Here is a 26436-nt window from a genome sequence, read left to right as displayed (position 1 = left end):
CGCTACACGAGCTAATCACAAACAAAATATGATTTTCGACGCGTTTTTTTTTTGTCGAATTTTGGTATTGAATTGTTGTGAATTTAGATAAATGAATGAGAAGATGTTAGAATTGATGTAAAATGTTGAGGATCATAGGGAAAGGAAGTGAAGCATTGTCTATAATAATAATATTAAGATGTGAAAGAAGAAATGAAATGATGAATTGTGTGAAGTGAAAAAGTTAAAATCAAAAAAGAAATGAAGAAGTGGCTATGAGAGATGGTGTGGAGCGAGTCTCATGGTGGATTAGTCCGTTACACCGATTTTTCGTATTTGAATAGTTAATTACATTAATTAATCAGTTGTTACCAAAAAGGCTTACAAAAAAAAAAAAAAAAAAAAAAGAACACACACTAAAAAGTTAACTTTTTACGGTTACACTTTCCGTAAAAGGGTGAAAATAGAAATAACTCAATAAGTAGTACCGTATTTAGCACACTAGTATAAAAACGTTTGGAAATATAAACGATGTTACTTTTAACAAATTTCTTGCTGGAGTACATTTTTAGTGCATTTTTTTTCGTTTTATATGTATTGGTTACTCTCAAACAAAAAAAAAATAGTTTGCTCTACCCTTAAACTTTTTTTCTAGATTTGCCACTAACCGATACGAAAGTCCATCCTTAGCCTCGCCTTTATGCTACCAATGTATTGTTACCTTCATCCATCACAAATCCTTCCTCCGGGTGCAAGTTTGTTTACGTGCGTAGGTATTGTTCCAGTATCACCTTTGTCCCGTCACATCTAGTTTATATAAAAGCAAATAGCTTGTAGCTTAACGGTATCAAAGTGTACTAAAGGTGTTCATCCTTATGTGTTGGACATTGGTGTTGATTTAGCACTAGTTTAGATGATAAGTTATTGTTATAAGAACATCTTGTTTGTTAAAAAACTATTTTTATTACCTTTTTAAACTTTTAAAATTTCTCAATATCTATTTCTATTATATCATTTAAATAAACTAGTGGGAACCCGTACATAATACTAAGGGAATTTGGTTAGTATTGGTTTGATTCGTTACGGTATGACAACCGAGAGAGAGAAAACCCAAAAATAAGGTTGTGATATGCCAAAAATGATATTGCCAGTTTTACATCGGTTAAATAACATTAAAACGAATAACACTACCGATTTCGAAAAAAAAAAAAAAAAAACAAAGTCATAATATGTTAAAAAGAACGTATTACATCGATTAAGTACCATTAAAACGAATAACGCTACCGATTTTGATAATACTACTATCAATGTCAGTATCGGTGAAACCAACACTAAGTATACCAATAGAAAGAATAAAAAAACAAAGTTGTTAAAAAGAATATATCAAAACATATTAATATAAATTATTTTGAAATTTTTAGCTATAACATATTTTATTAAACGTTTTAAAGATTTATTTATAAAAATCAAAACATATAAATGGTTAAATGAAATGTGTCAAATAAAACAATATCTTTTTTATTAGACTGTGGGGTATGGGGTTTGGGTTGGGGCGTGAGTTGGCTGAAAACGCCCAAGCCACCACCCCGGGTGGGCTTGGGTTGGGGCGTGGCCCAAGGGGCGGGAGTTTAAAGCTGGGCGTGGGGCGGGCTAGCGGTCCTATGTGGCGGGCTCCTATTCGCTTGGTGGCCATGTCATAGCGGGGTTTTAAATTTTAAAATTTAAAATGTAACCGTTTGGCCAAGTCAAGCGGTCACCCCAACCCATCAACATCACTATAAATATAACCCCAACCCCACCGGCTACCCCATCCCAAACAATCGCTGTCCGCCGCTACCCCACCCCACTTGACCGATGGCCTCTTGGACACACGAAGAAGAACTAGCTCTCGTCACGAGCGTCGCTGACGCTATGAAGGGGCGACAACCCGGTCAACCCTGATATTGGCCGGAAGCCTTTGCAAGCTACCGACATAACGTCGGACACGACCGGCATAACTTAAACGTGTGCCAACATAAATGGCGCGAGCTATGGCCCAAGCTTGATCGTTTCAAAGCCTACTACGAAGCCGTTCCGAGCGGTGAGTTAAGCCACGAGGACTGGGTGGCGGTGGCGAACATTGAATTTCGGGGCAAGGAGCGAAAGCCGTTCGACAAGCTCGCGCTTTTTGAAATTTACTTAACGCTCTAGGTTTTTTTTTTTTATTTTGTAATCGTTTGTAGTTTTTTTTTTTGTAATTTTTAGTTTTTTTTTATTTTGTAATCGTTTTTAGTTTTTTTTTATTTTGTAATCGTTTTAAGAATTTAATAAAATTTTAGGTTTTTTTTAATGTTGTGTTATTTTTTAAATTTTTTGTAATTTTTTTTAACTAGGATAATGCGACCCGCCGCAATGCGGCGGGGATTCTTTAGTTATAACTAAGTCGATCTACGACCCGTACGTTACGTTAAACCCGTCAAACAGGAAAAAATAAACGATGTAAAAACGTTCACCCACACACGCACGTTGTGTCGTGTTAACTTGCAAAATTTAGAACGAAACGTAAAAACGTTAAAACAAAGACGCACGTTGCGATGTGTTAAGTCACAAAATTTAGAACCAAGCATAAAGCGAAAAAATTGCGGAAAATAAAAACTACAGATGACCAAAGTTGAAAGTAAAAAAAGTTGTGAGGATAGATTGCAAAAGATAAAAAGTTTTGGGGTAAAAGTAAAAAAAAAACAAATAGTTTTGGGGTAAAAGTTAAAAAAACAAATAGTTTTGGGGTTAAAAGTAATTTATGAAATAGTTTTGGGGTAAAAGTAAAAAAACCCTCAAAGCCAAGGTTACAACAACCATATGCGTAACCATTTTTCTTTGAAAAACCCCTAAATCACACCCGCGTTGCGGCGAGGCGTAAAACGGTGTCAAATAGTACTAATGCCACACAACCGTCATCGACCACCAACACTGAGTCGACCTAGGATCTGCGTGTTGCGACGAACCTATCAAACATAAAATAGAGGTAAAAACGTTGAACCACACATGCGCGTCGCGCCGTGTTAACTTGCAAAATTTGAAACAAAACATAAAAAAGTTGAACCACAGTCGTACGTTGCGTCGTATTAACTCGAAAAATTTAGAACTATACGTAAAACGAAAATTTACGAAAGATGAAAAGTATAAGTGATAAAAGTTGTGAAGTTAAATTGCAAATAACGAAAAGTTTTGGGTTAAAGTTAAAAAACAAATTGTGTAGGGTTAAAATTGTAAAAGGTAAAAACCTTTGGATTAAAAGTAAAAAATCAAGTTTTTTTTTTTGAAAAATTCCCAAAGCATAAGGTACAAGTTGTATTGCCTAAATTTTTTGCTTATTTATAGTAATAAAATAAACTGCCAAGCCACGCCCCAACCCAAGCCCCGCCATACCCCACGGACACGTCACTCATCGGTGGGGGGCTCGAACTCCACGTGTCAACTCATGCCCCCAATTCAAACCCCACCATACCCCACAGTCTTACTATATAACGTGTTGGGTTGAAAAGTAAAGTTATAATAAAAAAAAGATAAAAACATATTTAATATAGGAATTAACTTAAACTAAGTGATTATATTGAGTAAAGGTAAAAAAAAAAAGAATAAAAATTTACTGTGTTATTGTTGATAATTAGTCTAGAGTAATTTTATTTGTTAAACAATAATGATTATTACTATTAGGTTAGAACTCTGTGTATTACACAAATTGAATAAATACATTTCTTTTTATACTAATAAACAAAAATCATTCTCTGGTAATTTATCACCCTTATTTTTTTATTTATCTTTTTTATTATTAAAAAATAATAATACTAATATTAAACATCAATTTAACTAAATCTATTTATCTCTTTGTTTAATTGATTTCTTTTTTAACTCTAAAGTTTCAATATTTGGCAATATAAGTCTAAAGTTTCAATCTTTGGTATTTTAACCCCTTTGATTAAGTTGATTTTTCACTTCTAATTCAAAAGTTTTAATCTTTTGCAATTTAACTCCTTTAATTTTTTTTACTTTCAACTCAAAGCTTTTCATCTTTTAGAGAAGGAGATAGGCCGCCTAAGGGCGTTTTGTCCCCTATCTCTCAATAGCACGGAACAAGATATATGTTGTGGCGGGCAATTTAATATCAACACTTTTTTCACTTTCAATTTTAGTCTCTTATATACTTTTCATCTTTCATAAGTTCTCCGTTTAACGTGTCGTTCTAAATTTCCGACTTAACACGCCGCAAACGCGTGTGGGGTTCAATGTTTTTTCAATCTATTTTTTTCCTGTTTGACATGTCCGTCGCAGCGCGTCTATTTTTCCCCGTTTGATAGGTCTGTCGCATCGTGCGAGTCAGAGATCGACTTAGTTATTTTTTTCTCGGTTTTACACATAGGCTCGTGGTTATGTGAGAAACATTTGTCTTTCATCTAATAAGATATATAACTAATGAACCCCCTGCCGCATTGTGGCGGGTGATAATTCTAGTTTATATACTAAGTAAAAAAAATACATATTTAACACTCGTGTATTGAACGAGTTGAATAAACATGTGTATTAGATGACTTGAATAAATAAAATATAATCGAGAGTGAATTACAAATTTTGTCCTCCATCTTTATACTAAATATATATATGTTTGTTCTTAAATCTATTTTTTTCCAATCAAACTCCTCGAAACAATTAATAGCGGCTTTATTTCCTCAAAACAACCTCAACTCCACCCACCACCACTCGTCAAAGCTTTTGCAATGGGGTTTATGGATAGTTTAGAAGGAGAGTGGTTGCCGCCGATATCGTCAAAGTCCTGCCGATCGATTGAAAGACCGCCGTTCTCCGTGCTCAACTGTGTTCTCTATACTGCCGGAGTTATGTCAGATTTTCACCCTCGCCCGTGCTCAACTGTGTTTTCTGTACCGCAGTTCGTCGCTGTTTTCAACCGAATTGTGTTAGTTCTGCATTTTATTGTGCTTGTGTTGAAATTAATTGGAAAAATGTCAGGTGATTTTGAGTTTTTACAGGTTCTGGTTCGTTAGTTGTAGATTTTTTAGCCCTAATTTTGAATCTGAAGTTGACTTAGATCAGTGTATAATTAGAAATGTTGTGTTGTTGAGTGTTGTGGTTTTTATTAACAGTTTTTTAGTGAGGAAAAGAACTGGTGGTGGTGGTGGCATTTAGATAGAGATAGGTGAGAGAGAATAAGAGATGAGAAAGAGGGTTTTATGTTATTTTTTTTGTTCTTATTTATTGTATTAAAGAGGTATAAAGACTGAATTACCCCGCATGCGGGGTCCATGTACCTGATTTAACTAAAAAAATTATCTGGATTAGAGTTAAAGAACATAACGTGTAACATTTGAAAACATTAAATACAAAAGTTATAAATTTTAAAGACAAAGGACAAATTTGATATAAAGATAAAGGACAAAATTTGCAATTCACTCTATAATCGGTTAATACACACAGACATCATGATATGTTCTTGAGAAAATGAACTTTGATATACTATTTACTTATTATTACATTTTACTTTATTTTTTTATTATTAGATTAGAAACTTCTATATTACGCAAGTTATAACATTTTACTTTTTTTTGTTGGTTAATAAGTTAAAAACTTGTGTGTTACATGTAGTTAATCAATGAAGTATTAAATATTTAACTATAAGCGAAAAAAAAAAAGAAAAAAATTATTAAAGAAATAAGAGATAAATGAAAAATAAAATAAAGATTATATACCATTATATTAGTTAGATATAATCTAATGCACTAATATTAAAAATAATGTTAATAATAAATTAAATGAGAAAGTCACACGTGACACTAATTAGAATCCTTTACTAGAGGTAAGATAAGATAATTTTAATATGAGTTTGAGTAAACTGCAAACTGCGTCCCTGATGTAAGCGGGCGGTGTTAGGTCGCGTCCCCAGTATGAAAATTTTGATTCTTGCGTCCACGATTCATGTTAAAGTGCTACATATTGCGCCCCCTAACTCATATAGGTTTTATGGTTAATTGACCAGTTTACCCTTTTTAGCGTCCCTATCATATCTTAGCAGTTGACATTAGGGTTTTTAAAAATCCGGGATGTTACAACAAGTTTGTTTATATGTGAAGGGATCCGAAAGACGTGTTGATCTCCTTGTGATACTTCATTGGTAAACTAAGATCTAAAGAATTGCCTCCACTTTTACTAGATAAAATGTTTTAGATGTTCTGTGAGGGTGCTGTCGCGTATGCGCCATATTGGGATCACGCGTTAAGATACTGGAAAGTGACCCTCGAATCTCCGGACAAGATATTGTTCCTTAAGTATATGGAAATTAAGAGGGACCCTAAAGTTAATGTGAACAGGAGAATGGCATGGTAAAAAAGATAGCGGAATTTTGTAGTTTTGAGCATTTGACGAGACTAGAAGGGAACAAGACTGGGACTCAGAGATTTAACACCACCGGGTATGAGTTGCAAAATAGGGACATTTTTCGTCGAGTGAAGTTGTAGATTGGAAATCTCACTTGACCGAGGAGATAAAAGACCAGATCGATCAAATCACTCAGGACAAGTTACAAGGTTCGGGTTTGACATTTTGGTACAACTCCTAAATGACCTCCGATGGCGTATAAGTCGCTTTTTGTATGTGTTTTGTCTCATTTTATTGGGATCACGCGTTAAGATACTGGAAAGTGACCCTCGAATCTCCGGACAAGATATTGTTCCTTAAGTATATGGAAATTAAGAGGGACCCTAAAGTTAATGTGAAGAGGAGAATGACATGGTAAAAAAGATAGCGGAATTTTGTAGTTTTGAGCATTTGACGAGACTAGAAGGGAACAAGACTGGGACTCAGAGATTTAACACTACCGGGTATGAGTTGCAAAATAGGGACATTTTTCGTCGAGTGAAGTTGTAGATTGGAAATCTCACTTGACCGAGGAGATAAAAGACCAGATCGATCAAATCACTCAGGACAAGTTACAAGGTTCGGGTTTGACATTTTGGTACAACTCCTAAATGACCTCCGATGGCATATAAGTCGCTTTTTGTATGTGTTTTATCTCATTTTTATTTGTTTGATGTTGTATGTGTTAGATATTTTAGTGTAATCGGGGATTGACTTGGGGATCAAAGCGAATTATAATACACATCAAGCAAGTTAAGAGGTGCGGGAGTGCACGCTTGTTTGAGTTATTATAATTCGAAGTGTACGCGGGGGGAGGGGGGGGGGGTTTCCAAGGGGGCGTTGCCCCTGGGAGCAGGGTCCAAGGGGCAGAGCCCCTGGCTGGGGTCGAGCTGCAATTTAATTAAAAATTTTATTTTAATTAAATTGCTTTATGGAAAATGCCTTAGAAAATAAAATTTGTGAAAATTCGTCTTAATTTTTCAGACAAAAATTAAGGCATGTTTTAATGCAATTTAATTAAATTGGAATATAACTGCCAGAGGCAGTTATCTGCAAACATCCCCAAAAATTCATACACACAGTTTTGATCATCTTCCTGGTTCGAAAATTCACAGACACACCAACATACCCTGGTTCAATTTCTCATAAAATCAGAGTTGTATCCGATTGAATTTTTCGGGTGAACCACCGAAATAATTTGATCTGAGAGTGATTACACGCCTCTCTGATCATTCGACAAACTGAAATTCCCCAACAGTATGTACCTTCTTTTTAATTTTGACATTCAAACAGAAATGTACACGATTGGCACCACATCTGTTGGTCGTATTTTTTTTTTTTTATAATTCACGACAGGCAAATCTATGCAACCATGTTTGACCACGGATCAAGTCTAGTAGTAAGTACAAAGTGAAGTTATGGATTAGATCATTGGATATTTAGAATGCAAATACACGTAGGTCAGTTGTAAAAATTATTCATAATAACACATTCTTTATTATAGACCATATCCAAGTGTAGATTTTGGTTGTGTTTCGTGACTCGTGAGCAAGTAGTCACTAAAGGCATGATATAAAGTAAAATCATTAGTAAAGCTTTATAATTTCATAAAATGTCGAATATGCTATATAATAAAAGAAACTATTGGTGAACATTTGTCATCGTATTAGACTATCTAACTTTTGGTTTTCCCGCCAATCTCTCATACTTAATTATACGTAATTATTATTTAGTTGATTTCTTCTACTTAATTATAGATAACTCTCCTACCAAATTATAGATCACTTTTCAAAAAAAAAAAAAAAACTAAATTATAGATAATGATTATTTAATTTAATCTTTTCTACTAAATCATTGATAATTATTATTTAAATTTAATGTATATCCTTCTCATTTATAATATTATTTAATAGATTTTCTATAAAGGTGTCATGTACCACAACAATTTTTAGTTTCCTTCTACCCAATTCATTCTTTCTTTTTATGCCTACTTTTTTATTTATTTATAATATACAAATTTACTCTTATTATTTACAATGATATAATTATTTCTAATAAACTTTAAACTTTTACTATAGTATATATAATGCTAGACATAAAACTGAAAAACAATTTGGATGGTATCAATAACTTAACACACGATATAATTATATTTATAATATGAACATTTTTATAAAATAATATCAAACAAAATTACATGTATAAAATCATTGATTTTACTAACAACAATAACATATTCTTATTTTTTTAGAATAATTCAAAAAACATATAAATAAAATCATATGACAATATATTACATCTAATCCTATTTAACCGGCCAAATTGTTTGTTCGTTTATTTATCATCATACAACCTCCCAATAATTCAATCACATTATTTTTTCTTATATTAACTAAATAAATAATAAATTAATATTAAATCTCATTCTACTTTAAATGTTGAATACAATACCTCTATTTTCTAATAAAATATTATTCTTCAACTTAAATTGTTAACTTAAGATATTTTTAAATATACCAAATTATTTATCACGAAAACCAAACTTGTATTAATATATTTTTATTTTTATTTTAAAAAATTATTATATCGATTATAAAACATAATTTATAAATCAATTTCATTATTAAAAAAATTCATATCAATTTTATTATGTAACTTATAAATCAAATTGTAGATACCTTTCAAATAATAATTTGATATATAAAATTAGATTTATTCAAACCGTGTAATACACGGGGGTTTTAATGATATAACTTTGTATTAATATGTTATTTATTTTTATTTTCATTATTAAAAAAATTATATCGATTTTATGACATAATTTATAAATCAGATTGTATATAACTCTCAAATAATAATTTGATATATAAAATTAGATTTATTAAAGCCGTGTAATACACGGAGATTTTAAAGATATAACTTTGTATTAACATATTATTTATTTTTATTCTTAAAAAAATTATATCAATTTAATTACATAATTTATAAATCAAATTGTATATAACTTTCAAATAATAATTTGGTATACAAAATTACATTTTTTCGGGTTTTAAAGATATAATTTTTTTATTATATGGTATATAAAATTACATTTTTTCAATCCATACAATCTACGGGGTTCTTAAAGATATAATTTTTTATTATTATTTAATATGTAAAATTATATTTATTCAACTTGTGTAATACACGGGGTTATAACCTAGTTTACCTATATATCAAGCTTGTATACGAGGTTTCAAATATTGTTTTAATAAAATTCATATATGGGGGTTGTCGTTTGCCATTGGGTTACCTCAACCGGGCTTTTATTTTGTCAGCAGTTAAAAAAAATAAGATAAATACGATACATTGTATCATGTAATATTTAATAAACGTTATAAATGTAATTTTTTGGCTACACTTTGCTTTTAATATAAACTGAGACATTAGTAAGCATACAACTAGTTTGTCGGAATCCAAGTCAAACTAGACCAGAGATCTAAGAGTCAAAAATCATGAAAAATCGAATATCCGTCCCTTTATTTGTATTTCAGAATAATTAGTTTATCTAAGGCCATACGGCATGGGTGACGTCCTAGGGCCGGCGCCGCCCCAGAACACCACCCCCATAGCCCCGTCCCCGTCGTCACCGTCTTATGGAAGACGTTCAAGCCGGGCCTCCTCTCCTCACACACACATATACATATAACACACACACACATATATATGTGTATATATATATATATATGAGGCCCATCCCCACACCCTAGGTCCATCACCTTCAGCCCCATCCTCACACCCGCTTACGTGGACACCTACGTGATGAAGCATCCTTTAAGGACTACCCTCCTCCACACCCCATACCATAGTCTAAGGCCTCTAGGAATAACTGAAATACACAATATATGGGCGCATCAATCTTTGGCTTCGGGACCAGTACCGATCCATATTACACCACGACCGATGTCCGATGATCCTGGTACCTCCAGCACCGAGATATCTATCGTTCCTCAAGCTTATCCAGATGTATGTGATTATCTATAATGCAATTATTATGTCATAGACCTATCTATCTTTTAATTTTTGTAGGTTGAAGTCTTAAAAGAAAGCGATGGGAAGCACCGAACGCAGCCAAATTGGCGGAGGAGCAAGCACGGGAAGCAAAGACTCGAGAGCAATGATGGGCGCTAAACACAGAGGTGGGGTCGATACAAAAGAAAATGCACAATCATCAATCGATCGTAGGGTTGACAGAGGTGGAGTCGATACAAAAGAAAGATCGACCAAAGGGTTGACAGAGGTGGAGTTGATACAAAAGAAAACGCTCGACCACTTGGTAGAGGCACATTTCTTAGAAAGGAAGTCCCTTGTTCAAACATAAGAAGGGGAAGTAATTTAGGATTTTAGCGTAGAGTAACATTTGCTGTTCAAGAAAAATATATTTTGCATAAAGGATTTTGTATCCAACTTTTTTTCTAATTAGAACTTTATTTGGTTTAGGTACACTTTTATTATTTTTATTATCTTCTGAGGTTTATAATTTTAAGTCCACAGAATCTATAAATTGTTTATAATTAATTACAAGGAAACTTAATTTTTGTAATATTTTCATATTTAAAGAAAATTAGAATGCCGTCTTTTAAAGAATGAGTCATGGTTTGACACATACACCGTTACATATTTAACCACACATGCCGCGTTACATTATGACTTGTACAATCAGGAGCGCGGTGCAACTATGAACCAAGTCGTGGCCCGTTTTCCCTTTTACTATTATATTCTTTTATTATGATACTCAATTGCCCCATTAAAGAAAGATATAACACAATTCTAATAAACCTGTTCCAAGTAAATGGGTTGAAAATGCAACCTCTAATTTTGTAGAGCTTTGTACTATGCAAAATTTGGTTGCAGAAAAATAAAGGAAACAAACCTGTACATTGCTATTACATGTGAATGGACGGATGGGTACGTACCAGTCACCCAAAAACTGTTAAAAGAGTGCTCCATTCGGGTCAAAAATTAACGGGCTAGGTGAGAGAGAGGTATTAGCTATGAAGAAGACGGCTGCTTTTGCCACTGTACACCTGCATCATCATCATGGTTCGATTGAGGTGGAACCTTATCCGACACAGGAGGACCAGAAGAAGAATCATAAAGTGGCTCAGATGTTTGAGCTGGTTCAGAAGCGTTTTCCAAAGGACTCTCTATTGTTCTTTGACCAGCAGTTGCTTGAGTTTGACTTGCGACCTTCTGTGGCGGATGAGACTGGCGGTGGTTGGAAGTTGTTACGGAACCCACTGATGGAGCACGAGATGTCTTTTGCTTTGAGGAAGCAGCAGGCGGTTGACCTTGACCGGGATATCTCTTTTGTTGTGGCTGATTTAAAGACGAATCATGCGTTGACTGCTTCAAAGCCGCCGCTGCTGCCCCTTGACCATTTTGCTCGAAGCCATTCATAACTTTGACCACCTGTTTCTTGGCGGGTGGTTGAAACGGTTGTGGTGGCGGCTGACGTAGTGGCTGTTTGCCCATCATAACGTTGACTCCGCTTTGAGGGGTACGCATCAGGCCATGAGGTGGCGGTACGGGACGTTTGTGTGGATGTTGAGGCATTTGTGTACTACTTTGAGGAGACGAAACTGAAACTGGAATTTGAGATTGTTGTGGTTGCGAATGTACATGTGGCGTCACAGGGTTGGAACTAGAAGTAGCAAATTGCTGCTGTTGTAGTAGACGTTGTTGATGAAGTTGTCTCTCTTTCATCAGACGCATTCCATAGGCCGGTCCATGAAGATGATGTGGCATGTGTGGGGACATTGGATGCGGGTATGATTGTACAGGTGTTTGGGTATTATTCTGATTCGGAAAAGATCCTGCTCCATCTGGTGCCATCTGGTTCGGCTGCAACAAAAAATCATACCAGTCATATAAAAATATTGAGGATAGGTAAATAATCAAAATGCTATATAAAACATTTACCCTCATCATATGCAAAGCTTCACGAGGTCTGACCATGTTGCCAGGTGGCACACCAGGATTTAACATAGATGGAGAGGAGATCCCCTGAAATGCGGGTCTAGCCATTGCCATGCTTCTGTTCATCCCACTCATGACACCCATACTGGTCCCACCCGGTAACATAGGTGGCAAACCCGACGACTGTTGCATGTTTCTTGCAGACATTTGATTCAAATGTTGTATTTTATGCTGATCGTCTACCGCTGAGGGACGTGCTCTAGGTATCCCGTATCTTCCCTCCCTAACATATATAAATCAGAGAAAACAAATGTCATCTCAACCTATTTAACACAGGATGTAAAAAGACCAAATTGCCCTTTAAGTTAACAAAAAGGACGGAAATACCACTGGCTTAACGGAGAAAAATGGATGGAGTTAACGAGCCGGATGAAAATGGCCAGATTTCAAACTTTTTGGATCGGGAAAACAAAATTTTGGACGAAAGTCACAAAACTGGCTAAACCTCATGGACGAAAGTGGCATTTTACTCTATTTGAATAATTTAAGAAGGATTAATTTCATATATACCCTTACAAACTTGAAAGATTTCATATATACCCAACCAAAACTAAAAATATCATATACGCCCTTACAAAATAGTTTAAATATCAAATATACCCAATTTATTAAAAACAAGAGTTAATTACATAGTTAGTCCCCGTGGTTTGCACAAAGTAACATACTTAGGTACTAATAGATAAAAATCACATTCTAGGGTATTAACTTTTCATTTTTGTAACGTTTGGAAGTATTAACGTTAATTGTTTGTTAAACTATTAGTACCTAAGTATGTTATTTTGTGGACTAACTATGTAATTAACTCTAAAAGCAATCTAATAAATAATCAATTTACTCTAATTTTTTTAACTTCAAGTTTTCATATATGCTCATCTTTTAACTTCATACTTTTACATAAAACATTTTAAGCTTAAATTTATTTTACCCAATTTTATTTTTATTTTTTTGTTTTTTTCCCATAAACAATAGTATTCTCCATATATAATATTTAAGCTAAATAAATTAAGCTAGAAATGAGTAAATAATAATACAATATTTGAAGTTAAAGGTCATATATGAGATTTTGAAGTTCCAGATAAATAAGGGTAAAATTGTCATTTGTTAAATTCTTTTTAATGAATTTGGTATATATGATATTTCAACTATTTTGTAAGAGCATATAAGATATTTATAATTTTGCATGGGTATATATGAAATTGCCCCTAAAAATACTATATTGTAGCAATGATAAACTAGATTCCGATATAAGACAGTTTATCGGGTTTAAGGGATTGTGAATACGCTTTGGGTGACTTTTGGCCTGCTTGGCTCGTTCAACCCTTTCTCATAATAGCTTACTCGAGAAGTTTTACCCATGTGATCCAGTGAACCCATTAAACCGTTAACGGTTCTATATTGCCGTATATACTTTAATACTTTATATAATAATTACCTAAGAGCAGGACTGAGTGGATTAGATGCAGAGGCCAAGTGACTGCCAAGACCCATTGCAGAAGATCCCGGTAGTAAAGAAGCCGAGCTAGACCCGGAACCAATTGATGCTAGATTTCCATGGTTCGGACTGGGCAACCCTCCAGCATGAGGACCTTGATAACCAACAGGAGCATGATCCGGGCTAGGTGCGATTGCATCGCAAAGATCAAGAGGCCTTCATTTGAATCAAACAGCTAAAAATCAAATCGGAGAAACTAGAGTGTAATCGTAAACTTTAAAGAGAAAAACGTACGTGAGAACAGGTCCGCCATTGAGATTATTAGGACAGACTTGAGAAAGAGCAAGTGCATGAGAGTTATGAGGCTGCTGGCGTTGCTTTGGTTCGTGATTATCCTTCTAAAACAAAACAAAAGAAATAGAAATCAGAACACTAACATTGTTTCAAAATTCAATTTATGCTTAAGCTATTAAAGTCACCTGTGCTTTTTTATAATGTTGTTTTTGCCAAAGCATAATAATCTTCTCAAAATGAGACTTGAGTGTATCTTCTTCCATTGGTCCTTGCAACCGTTGAAACAGTTGTCTTGCACTTCCCTGTGTCAGATACATTATCAAACAAAACCAAAAATTGAGCTCAAATCCAATACTAAGCAACTTTGAGGTGGCAAATTTGACCCGTGTATGGGTTACGCTTAATCTTAAACAAGTCAAATGGGTCAAACAAAAATAGCTAGCATGTTAAACCCCTGTTGAAATTAGTCCAAAGGGTATTATTCTCAACTAGTATTTTGACCCGCCGCATGTTGCGGAACGTCAAATATTTGACCCAACTCATTTTCGAACAAAATTTATGTCAAAACTAAGACCGACTTAAAACGCACATGATAATAAGCACGAAAACGTATCATATTTGACCCGACTCATTACCAAGAAAAATTACGTCAAAACGTAAACCAACTTAGATTTATAACAAAACGTACTTAAAAATAAGCACATAAAAGATAGTTTTTTTACTTTAAAGAATGGTATCACGCGTTGTGGCGGAGTCGAAACGTAAAGTAACGCGAATTTATACCGCCTAGTGAACACGCATTATATTGGACCGGACTCGTTTCCGAACAATACGTAGACCAACCAAAAACGTACATACACATAATCTCGTAAAACTCGAGGAGGTCAAAATGACATTTTTCAAAGTTTATAGAAAGCTGAGGGGGTGTAAGTGACAATGCTAAAAGTTGAAGGGTTGAATGCACAAAAAGAAGAAAAAAACCATTGGATGGCATTTTTGTAAATTTAGCAAAGAAAAACATTAAAACAATAAAATAATAGAGGTTGTCTCTTGGGCACTATTCCTAAGACACCTGCTTTTGTTATATTATTATTATTATTATTATTAATACACGCAGCCTCGTAACGCACCCTCTTTAACGTAATAACGCATTAATTATTTATTGCATGTCTACAAAGCATGTAGAAGAATATATATGTTACCTCCGGAATGCCGGGTAAAGTAGATGGATAAGGTTGAGAGGACCCAGAATCCTCAGCACTATCAGCACCATCACCATTATTCCTATCCATTAATAATTTGTGCCGCTCTTTGCATTCTTCTGACTTACGATAGATGCACTTCAGACGTTGATTAAAACAAAACATTAATTGATTAGACAACAGACATCATAAACAAAGTGCATAAAAAACACACTCACACAGTAGTTACCTTTAACTGCAACGTGCTGTTAATAGCATCACTTATGAGTTCCCAGTTGGCACCCATATCATGTACCAGCACAACAAGGGCCTGAGTTGACAGACACTATTAATACATCAATTTGTCAACAAAAATATAACAGAAAACAAGAATTAACCTGATCTTCGAATAAGGACCAAGGACTTCCGGAACCTTGCTGCCCAGCAGAGGCCTGCGGAGATTAATTTTTTAACAAAAATATAAGATTAAGAAACCAAGGACAATTAGAAGGTTAATTAATCACTTCATAGTACCTTATTCGATTTAGATTTCCTACCGCGATCACGAACAAGTAATCTCATGAACTTGCTTGAGTTGGACATATTACTTGTTTGAGAAGCCACTGAAAAAAGGAAAATTGGTGTCAGAATAATTATTTACTTCTTGCATATTAATCTTTAAATTTTTCATGATATGTTGACCAAACAAATCATCATGAGGTTTGCAAGATTTGATAGCAAAAGATACCAAATAAGCAATCTAAGCACAGCAGTTAATGTGGTAAAAAAAAATTGGATATCGGTCAAGGACCGATATTTGAGATACAGGTTATCATGGAGGGATATCCGTAATTTTAATATCATGTAGAATTCATATATATAGCAATTTAACACTAACAATTCAGTATACTCTCGTACCATTAACAAATTAACCTTTTGCAACTTGCAAAACACTAACAATTGTTGCAAGTAGGAACTGATTAATACTTAAAACACTAACAATTAACAATTAACAATTGAGACTCAAAAAACTAATAGCAGCAATAAGAAGAAAGACGAATGGTAGAACTAAGAAGAAAAGTATTGATATCGGGAAAATCGGTGATATATCGGTCAATATTTGCCACCGATATTTCACACGGGAACGGATATGTCGGTGATATATCGGTTAACTGCATAGTAAGCAACATATCAAATCGGTGAAATTACTAAATGTGGCAAGATGGATCGGTCAAAAGAAGTAGTTTCATTTGGTTGTGTTGGCCCGAAATACTTCTGGTCCAATTTTTTACTTTTTTCGGAGAGAGAGTGTTTTAACTGTTTTATATGGCTACAAAAACTAGTGTTTAACTGTTGTGTATGGCTACAAAAACTATATGTATTAATGCGGTAAAATATCATATATCGGTCAAGGACCGATATTTGAGATATATCATATAGGTTATCTCGGTGAGATATCGGTAATTTTAATATAATGCAGAATTTATGTATATAGCAATTTAACACCAATGATTCAGTGATATATCGGTTATAGCGATCAAATATCGGTGATATATCAGTCAAATATCGGTCAATATCGCCGATAATATCGGTACCGATATTTTACTAGGGGACCGATATATCACCGATATTAACTGCATAGTGTATTATTAATTTAACTCTTTCGCAGAAACTGATATAGGAGGTCTATATTATTGAAATACACTTTAGGACCTTAGGTAATTTTTTATCTGCTCTCACAACCCATTTAACTTTTTTTCCTTTTTGACAAAATTTTATGATTTGGCCCATCTGATCCATTAAGAGATAAAACATATTTCCCAATCTACCTATTCATAAGTAAATGGGTCGAAACTGCAACTTTCAAGATCGCTATTTCAGATAAACGAAAAATACGCATATCATGAGAAAAAAGGAGATATACCGCTGTTTCCATTGGAGTCAAATTGGCGAGTATCCAGCCTTCTCTTCAAGTGATCCTTCTGTATTCAAGTTAATATGAACGGATGTCAATTACTAAAGAATAAAAAGAAATCAGGTCTGTTTGACTAATTAAAGTATTAAACATCACCTGGTCATTCTGAAATTCAGAATCAAGCTGCCAACGATGATCAAACATGGATCCCTGCAACAGCATAAAAAAATTAAAATCTAAAAGCAAATAATTATTTTAGAGTTAAACCAAATATTGACATACAGGATGTTTAATCTTCTTTTTCTTTTTAGGTCTGTTGGATACTTCTGTCGGGTCGAAATTCATCTGCTTTTCATACTCCCCACCTGATTCCACTTCCATATTGTTGGGTAAGTGGGACCCTCCATGTAAAGAACTATGTTCATCCTGAAAAGAATTGTTATCACCACTTGAAGCATCGGGTCTATTCGGTGCCTGAATAAAGCCCGCAGGTCCAGTAAACCTTGGTCTGGAAGCGGTTCGCACACGTTTTGTGGGAATTGAAACGTTAATACTGCTGGTGGGTCGTTTCCCGCTTAATATTGAAGGTTGAGGCCCAATAGCTCTTTCATGGGATTGCATGAATGGTGGACCCCGCCCCATATCGAAAGATCTTTGCCCGTATGACCTGAAGTGTTTCTTTTTCTTTTGAGCGGGTTTTGATGACCTACTACCTCCAAATGCTCCTGGTATATAATACGGGTTTGTTTCTCCCTCATCCTCTTCAAGTGCATCATCTTGTGATTCAATGGCTACATGATTAAAATTGTCCACTGTTCAATTCAAGTTATGTGTTATCTCTAATAGGTCAACAGGTCAAATGGGCAATATAAAAGAAAATAGTGGAGTTAAAAATTAAAAAACAGGTTGCCTGTCGAAAAGCGTCCCAAAATGTTCTTTAGCACTAAGACCCCATGACTTATTCTAATCGAAAGAATTGATTATTATTGATGTAACAAGTTTGCAATCATATTTGGCATGCTAGTTTTTTTTTATATAAAAAGTCCAGATAATATAATATAACACACGTGTTGTGTCAACTAAGGGTGCAAACGAGCCAAACAGCTCAAGATCGGCTCGAGAAAAATCTTGAAACGATTCGAGCTTTATCGAGCCCAAGCCAAGCTTGAACTTAAAATAAAGCCCGTTTATTTATCGAGCCCGTCGAGCCTTATCGAGCCTTAGTGTAGTATTAGTTTTTATTAATATTTAATAACATTTACCCCTTACTTAGTTGTCTAGTAAAGGAGCCGAGCTTATTTAAACTTGTTTACGAGCCGAGCCCGCACCTAAAAATGTGCTTGTTTAGTAAATGAGCCCAACCCAGAGCTCGCAAGCCTAAACGAGTCTATAATTTATACTATTTTTATTTAATATCTTAATTAATAGATAATAAACTAACCGAGATCGAACTCTCATAAGTTAATCGAGCTCGAGTTCGAGCCTGGTCGAGCTCGGGCTCGGGCTCGGCTTAGCTCGTTTGCACCCCTAGTGTCAACCAGTCCCGTCGGTTTTGACCCATTACCCCACCCGCTCGGTTTGTCATGTCTACTAAATAACCTCCAAGTAACTTGTATCAAGTCTTGTAATACCTGTAACAGCATCATATCCATTGAAATCCACTTCCTCTTGCATGCTACTACCAGTTCTCTATAGATGAGAAAATATTTATCATCAGGCTAAGCTAAACAGAAACGGGGTGGAACGGTATAAAACAGCTTTCGTAATCTCACTCATGAGTGATGTTTTTACCTCGCATTGTAGTAAATGAGATTCAATAGATTTTCTGTAGTCCTCGATAGCACCAGCTGGTACCGTATAAAACAGGTCCTCCTGCATACAAAAAATGAGGTAAGGAAATACAGGCAAAACGATCAAATATTGCGTCTCCGAGAAATGAGATCCTTCACGTGCACTTCTTGTCTACATTATGCAAGTATAGATTGGTTTCCTTTGTCTCTACTAGATATGGTAGTTTCAACTCATTTACTTACAAATGGGTCAATTCCAATTATGTTTTATTATACTAACTAGTGGGTTGTTACCACCCGCGCTCCGCTGCGGGTTTGAAACGTAGATTAACAAAGCAAGTTGTGACGGAACGATAGAAAAAACCAGTTCACGGCGGTATATTTGAAAGTCACGGAATGGTTATCCGTCAAGTCCGTTACGGTATCGACACTCGTTGTAACCATAAAATACGAATACCTGCGGCGGGTTCAAAACTTAAATAAAATAATCTACCAGTACATACGAAATTTAGAAAAAAAAAAACATTACATTGAGAAAAAAACTAAAAAGAAATGATAAAGAATAAGTAAAAGAAAAAAACTAAAAGTTCAGGGTCTAAAAAGTACTTGCAATAAAGTGTAAAATGAAAAAACTAAAGTTGAGGGTCAAATAGTAGCTATAATAATGTGTAAGGGTAAATAACAAAAAATTAAAAAGGGAAAACCTTATTAAAACTGAGGGGCTAAACATGGCATTACTAAAATTGAGGAGCCATATCATCATCATCATCATACTCAGTAAATCCCACCAATAGCAAAGCTAAGGTAGGGTCTGAGGAGGGTAAGATGTAGAAAGCCTTACCTCTACCCCGTAGGAATAGAGAGGCTGCTTCCAGTGAGACCCCCGGCTCGATGGTAGTTTTGCATCAAACCTTGGACATAAGGCACATATCACTCAGCAATCAAGACAAAGGCCAATTAGTGCATGTACTCCCTTGTCTTTCGGCTATCAATGCCACCACATGATGCCTGATTAACCTCCCCCTCTTTTAACATTATTTTCACGAAGTTAGTAAAATAACGTTAAAATTAGTGCACTTTCACTTTTGCCCCCCGAGCGCCCCCACATATACACATTATATGCGCATACCGCAAGCGGGGCGTTGAGGAGCCATATGATAAACTTAATAAAAGGTGAAGGGCTTAACTGAAAATTCCACGAAAAGACAAAACAGGAAACACTGTAGCAAGTGTTCCCTAAATTGATAACATTAATAATGGGTAAAAGAATTACTTACGCTTCAACAGAAAATGTATTTTAATGCATCAACCACCGTACCCAGTAAATCCGTAAATCCCACAAGTAGAAAAGCTTTTTGTAGGGTCTGAGCTTTGTCTTAGGGGATTCCTACACATTAAGTGGACTTTGCATGTGATTGTCTTCATGTATTTATGTCTCTATGGTGTTGTATGATGCTATATATATTTCTATGGTATCATGTTACTCTGTCACCACTCCTTTTGTTATTGGTTGCTTTCTATTCATATACTCTTAGTTCGGTTTGTTTGCCTATTGTTTGTTTTGGAGTCGGGGGTCTCTCTGGATGTAGTCTCTCTAACCCTAGGGATAGAGGTAAGGCTTGCCTACATCCTACTCTATGCATCAAAAGCTCCTAAATCATTTTATTAGAAAATATATTATTACTGAAACAGCATAACATTTGTAAATCAACTGACATTTTAGAGTCAGTCCATACCTCTGTTAAATTATCTTCCCATGAAATGCCTAAGGTGCCGAGATCGGATATCCTATCAGGAGTCCTAGGTGCTTGAGCTGAGCTGTATTGAGCCTGAGAGCTATTGTACTCCAGGAATCTCAACCCGTATTGGTAAAGCCCAAGTTTAGCATCTTTTTTAGGACCCTCGAACTCCAATTCATCGCATTTCACCTGTCACGTGTAAAGCTATTAGCTTTCCAACTTCCTTAAATATAAATATTTAAGCATGGAATAATGTAATTAATAGCGTAATTATAAGTATGTTCTCACATTTGGTTATTATACATTGAATTGTTTACGACATATGATGACAAAGATGATAATTTTTTTCTTCTGAAAACATTGATGTTTGTGAGTTTTTCAAATCAAACAGCTTTGTTAGTACTTTAACTTTGACAGCATTCACCAAAATCAATCTTGCCAATATCTCATAATGGTTGCTAATGGAAAATAAGTAAACTTAGAAAAGAAATCCAAAACGATAATAATTGCATTTTAAAACTAATTAAACTCACCTGCACGGTGTGCCAGAACTCCATGACAGCTTCTGCCAATGTATGAGCAACTTGTTTTTGCTTCCAAAGTGAATTTTGTTGCTGAAATCTAACCCGTGAATTATAAGCAGCTCTCCTAGAAATTTGAGCAGCTGCAGTAGCCTTCCAAAGGCGCTCCTATGAATAAATAACAAATCAAAAATCACCAAGCGTAGAATAGTGAGAATACGGTAACAGGGAAAAGTTAAAAAGGTAAAATAAAAAGAGAATGAAGAGCGCTTGTTGGTTAAATAACTCAGTTCAAAAACAAACCAAACCTGTGCAAAATCATTAGCCAGCCATGACATTTCTTCAAGAACAAATTGCCAATGTGATATATGATGACTCTCGGGTGGTAAGATTCTATCCAATAATCCAGCCATCCTCTTACGTTTTTCCTGTTTGCAAAACAATCACAAGTAAGAAGAGTCGTACATGGCAAAGATCAAATGCCACAAGGGCTGCAAATGAACCGAACGTTCAGCGAACAGTTGGTGAACCGTTCGGCAGGAAGTTCTTTTGTGTTCGTTTGTTTAATAAATGAACAAACATGAATAGAGACCGCAATCGTTCATTTACGTTCGTGAACGTTCGGTCATGTGTTCGTTTATGTGCGTTTGTGTTCGATAGTTCATTAGTGTTTTTTTTATTTTTATATTTTATTTAAATACTTCAAAATTCCGAAGAATATATATTTAATAAGTATCAATGTATTATATATTCTGTTCATGAACGCTTGTTTGTGTTCGTTTGCTTTCATCTGTCTTCATGAACATTAGTTTGTGTTCATGAATGTTCATTTGCATTCATTACCTAAAATTCACAAACGAACACGAACACGTTCATTTCCTTAACAAACACGAAAAGTATATCATGTTCGGTAAGGGTTGATGAAAAGTTTGTGAACACATATTTTCCTTAACAAACGAACACAAACAAGATCTTGTTTGTGTTCATTCGGTTCGTTTGCAGCTCTAAATGCCACTAATTCCAAAAAAAATATATATATATTTTTATTAGACCTCTATAATCCGAGCCTCTTCTAGAACCGAGTCTTCGTGTTCCTTATTTGAGGTTGACACTTTAGACTCATCTTGCAAAGCAGGTTCAGATTCCACAAGTGTAGAACCATTGTCGTTGCGACTTGCAGAGCATGGATTAGAAGTATCATTAGCGGTGTTTAACGCCTTATCTTCGTTCGGTATATTTACATCATTGCCCTCGATACTTGGTGCCTCGTTTGATGCTAAATTAAGTTCCATAGTCCCATTAGAATCAACATTTTTCATAACAGCCACCGATTCATTCTCGTTTTTGTCATCTAAACTTTGAATACTTCTGCTGCCTGATGATCTGGATTCAACCCCCTTTGTAACTGTTTCCTGCTCTGTGTGCCCTACGGTTTCTTGTATAACAGGTTGAGTTGACTTTTCGCTCTGACTACCATTTAATTTTACATCTAAAAGGCTGTTCGGAGATAAATTCTGGCCCTGACTGTCATCATGTTCCGATCTCTTAGCATCCTTTGGTGCATGACGAGAAGCCAAAAAGGGTTGACCTCTGCGAGGGCCCACATCAGTAGAACTTGACCGGGCTCCATCCCGATTTGACCGTGACCTATTCCGTCGTTTATATGACTTTTTGGGAAACTCTAGTGCCACATCAGATACAGTATTGTTCTTATGAAGATGCAGGGATCTTTTTTCAACTTCATGAAACTTATTTTCTCGATCAAAGAGCATAAGATTATCAGCACTATTGGGTTCCCGTTCACCAACTGAAGGAGCCCCTAGTCTTCCACTACTTTCAACCGAATCTCCATGAGGTGAAGCAGTTATTGCAAAACTGCCTTTTACTTCACTAAGATACCATGAGAAAAATAAAAGAAAAGGTAAACTTACTAATAATGATCATGATATGTAAAGAACGTAGTGTCTAGTGTCACTACTTAAGCCATATTATTTCATTAAGCTGATATTACAGATATACATATGAACCTTGTCACAGGATGCTGATCAAACAGTGACGTGGACTGCAGACTGACCGACGTTCCATTCCCGACTTGTAAATCTAACGGATCACCACCCTGCAAATAGCAACGGCTAATCAGTATACATAGCATTCTTCAACCCTTCATATACAACCTAAAATGACCAAATCGAAATACTTTTTGTAAAAATTCTAATTCTCTTCTAAACTTCTCAGCAGCAGTGAAAGTGTCCCTGCAAAAAAAATATCAAATGTGAGCGATATTTGAAGAAAGAAAAAAATAATTAAACAGAAATTTTCATCAAAAACAAAGAAGAAAAGTAGTTAAACCTAAGCTCTGCTTGAGTTTTTTCAAGATATGATGATTGTTGAGCAGATGGTGCAGAAGAAATTTCAACTCCACCATCAATAACTCCACCCATGGATTCAACCGCAGCATTGACTACCATGCATTCCCGCTATGTTGACCTACAGGTTTCTCTCTCCCATTGCTTCAAAACTAATCGAATTACATAAAAGAGAAAAAAAGATAAAATGGCTTTAGAGATAGTATTTGTATGCAAAAAAAAAAAATGATAAAGTGTATAAAAAGAAATCTTTGAACATGCCAAGAAGAGAAAAGATAAAACAAACATGAAACATCTGGAAACAAGCTAAAAACTGACTGAAGACAAAACTTAAGCTAAAACTTTCAGTAGAGCAGAAGGTTCAAAAAACCAATGCAAAACATATAGTTGAAATAAACAAAAATAAGATGATGGTTTACGGCTTTACGCCATTAAATGATTTTCTCAGAGGCAAAACTAGATTGACGTGCCAAACTCTAAAAAGATGATATATCTATAGAAAAATTGTGAAACAGAAGATACCTACGAACAATGTTGTAAAACGAGGTCGAGAAGGCCGAGTACTCGCCGAGTACTCGCCGAGTAATTGCTACAACGTACAGTAAATCCGCCTAGTTACTCGGAATCAATCAAAGAAGTCAACCTCGGCTGGAATCGGATTTAGTCGGTCAACTTGGGATGAGTTTGACTTTAAATAAAAAACATAATTTCTATGTCTATAATATTAATGAATGAATATCAATTTTGTAAATATGTTAGTACTTATCTTCTAATATATTAATATTCTCGTATTTTGTTATAAATATTAGTAAAATTATGATATTTAACAATATCATAATTTTAATTCCCCAAAAATTAATTTCCTTATAAATTTATCATGTTCGAGTACTCGCAACTCCCAAGTCGACCGACCTGGGAACGCCTAGCGACTTAAGCATGCCTACCAATATAACTAGCAAATGCAAAGATATATATTTCTTTGTTCATATAAAGCTAGTTATTATTTCTCATACTAGTAGAAATGCAACGTTTTTTTCTGGTATAGTAGAATTTATTCACATATAATCATAAAGTGGTAGGAATGACAACATTGCATATCTGTAGAAATAAACGCTCAAATCTAAATTTTGAGAGCAAAATTTCATTTGTATCACACATCGGGGTCCATGAATAATTTCCAAATCAAAATATTCAGAACTAATTCATGCTTCATGATGGTTTCTATTAGCCCATCCATGTTCACAAACATTTTATCTAAACAAACTACAAAGCATACCAAAGACTAAAGAGATAAAGCTAGATGTATCGTGTATGCTAATGAAATGCAAAATGAACTTGTGTCAACTTATGCTTTACGGGTTCGGGACAAGAGGGCAAGAAGAGAAGTTATATATATCACCTAACGATAGCGCACAAGGAAAGAAAGTAATGGAGACGCGTGGGACCTTTCCACAGGCGTAAGATTTCAAGCATTAAATGATGTTTACTTAGAAATTTTCTAAGATCGTGTAATTATTAGTGCAACGATCGGACACTAATCATGCATTTCGCTAACCTAAGAGAAAATAATCCATGATTAATCACAGACAATGCAAGAGTCCACGTCCAGTTAGCTAGTTATAGCAAGCCACAAACCAAATAAGTCTGCAAACTCCTACAGGTGCACCGCATTGTTCACTACACACCATTATAACCACTTATAATCTAAAATGAAAAGCTCAAATGACCTGTATGATCATCAAAACACCATGCTTAAAAATAACAGAAAACAGAACAACCCTAGTTTCACTCACTAGCAATTTGATCAACTTCTATGCATGCATTCAATCAAATTGCACCAATACAAACCTGCAATTGCATCATCACACGCATAAAACCCTACAACAAACCCTAGAAACAAGTCCCAGCCAGTACCGACCCTAGGGTTTACACTGCACACAACATTTCATCAAATTCTAGGGTTCTGAACAAAATACCTCAATTGCTAACAACTCTGCAACAATTTCAAGCTAACATACGTTTCCCCTTGATCTAATGATTCTCCTTTGATGTGTGTAGCACCAATTTTGAAATATCAAACGAATTGAGCCCTAGAATAATAACATTTGATTGAAGATGAATTTTTTGAAATTGGAAACCCTAATTGGTTGAAAGGTTATACATACCTAATATACATGCGTTTGTATGTAGATTTGTGTGTATGTATACGAATGTTGAGCGTTTGTTCTGGTTCTCTTCGAGCTCGACTTTCTCTCTCTTAAGCTTTCTCTCTCTAGGATTTGTAAAAACTGATTCGTCCTGTTCGTGTGTAGTGGGCTGGATCTTTGAAAATTAGAACCGGTTTGGGCCGGGTTTGGTTTTGTTTTGTTTTGGTTAAATGGTGATTGTTTATTTGTTTGAGTTCGAGAATCTTTGTTTACCTCTTAATGAGTCTCTTAATGGTTCAGACCTTTTACTGGTTCAGCACTTAATGGTCCAGACTGTGTGTTTCGCGAGTTGATGTCTGAATGGTTTAGACATTTGCCTCTGAATGGTTAAGCATTATACTGAGTCTGAATGGTTAAGACCTCTAATCTGAATTGGTCAGACATTTGCCTCTGAACGGTTAAGCATTATACTGGCACTTAATGGTTCAGACCTCTTACTGGTTCAATACTTAATTGTTCAGACCTCTTACTGGTTCAACACTTAACTATTCAGAAGTTGCCAAACAGCAGTATAATGGTTAACCATTCGGAGGCAAGGAAAATGTCTGAACCATTCAGACATTTGCTCTTGAAACAAACAATCTGAACC

At 35.1% G+C, this 26436-nt stretch overlaps 2 protein-coding genes across 3 annotated transcripts; one reads left to right on the top strand and one right to left on the bottom strand.

The window, feature by feature from the left end:
* The first annotated feature begins 4733 nt into the window (after window positions 1–4733).
* LOC110927120 (flavonol 3-sulfotransferase-like) lies at window positions 4734–10465 on the top strand. The gene is made up of 3 exons (XM_022170730.1): window positions 4734–5009; window positions 6196–6350; window positions 10453–10465. Exons 1-3 carry the CDS (start codon window positions 4734–4736, stop codon window positions 10463–10465), a joined length of 444 nt encoding a protein of 147 aa, XP_022026422.1.
* A 705-nt stretch (window positions 10466–11170) lies between these two features.
* LOC110871689 (chromatin modification-related protein EAF1 A) lies at window positions 11171–25965 on the bottom strand. 2 transcript variants are annotated; one of them, XM_022120408.2, is made up of 23 exons: window positions 25806–25965; window positions 25617–25730; window positions 23624–23792; window positions 23472–23526; window positions 23302–23390; window positions 22327–23164; window positions 21583–21702; window positions 21287–21442; window positions 20751–20942; window positions 19016–19096; window positions 18856–18913; window positions 17507–18036; window positions 17381–17434; window positions 17234–17291; window positions 15844–15932; window positions 15708–15761; window positions 15560–15640; window positions 15331–15468; window positions 14314–14430; window positions 14129–14232; window positions 13835–14050; window positions 12346–12625; window positions 11171–12267 (listed from the first exon to the last, which is right to left on the bottom strand). In XM_022120408.2, the coding sequence occupies exons 3-23, from the start codon at window positions 23740–23742 to the stop codon at window positions 11416–11418; spliced, it is 4281 nt and encodes a 1426-aa protein (XP_021976100.1). In that variant the 5' UTR covers window positions 23743–23792; window positions 25617–25730; window positions 25806–25965; the 3' UTR covers window positions 11171–11415. The 2 variants fall into 2 exon arrangements, with proteins under 2 accessions (XP_021976100.1, XP_021976103.1); XM_022120411.2 differs by having other exon boundaries at window positions 17507–18015.
* Window positions 25966–26436: the final 471 nt, after the last annotated feature.

The sequence above is a fragment of the Helianthus annuus genome, chromosome 1, assembly GCF_002127325.2.
Source record: "Helianthus annuus cultivar XRQ/B chromosome 1, HanXRQr2.0-SUNRISE, whole genome shotgun sequence".
In the NCBI taxonomy this organism is placed as follows: domain Eukaryota; kingdom Viridiplantae; phylum Streptophyta; class Magnoliopsida; order Asterales; family Asteraceae; genus Helianthus; species Helianthus annuus.
Note: the sequence above shows the minus strand (reverse complement) of the source record. Positions and strands in the feature narration are given on the sequence as shown.

Coding starts and splice junctions, on each gene's coding strand:
- LOC110927120 (XM_022170730.1), top strand. CDS start 4,734: ATGGGGTTTATGGATAGTTTAGAAGGAGAGTGGTTGCCGCCGATATCG. Junction 5,010..6,195: donor TTGAGTTTTTACAGGTTCTG/GTTCGTTAGTTG, acceptor AAAATGTTTTAG/ATGTTCTGTGAGGGTGCTGT.
- LOC110871689 (XM_022120408.2), bottom strand. CDS start 23,742: ATGGTAGTCAATGCTGCGGTTGAATCCATGGGTGGAGTTATTGATGGT. Junction 19,097..20,750: donor GGGAAGATAATTTAACAGAG/GTATGGACTGAC, acceptor TTTTGTATGCAG/GAGGACCTGTTTTATACGGT. Junction 17,435..17,506: donor AAAAGAAGATTAAACATCCT/GTATGTCAATAT, acceptor ATGCTGTTGCAG/GGATCCATGTTTGATCATCG.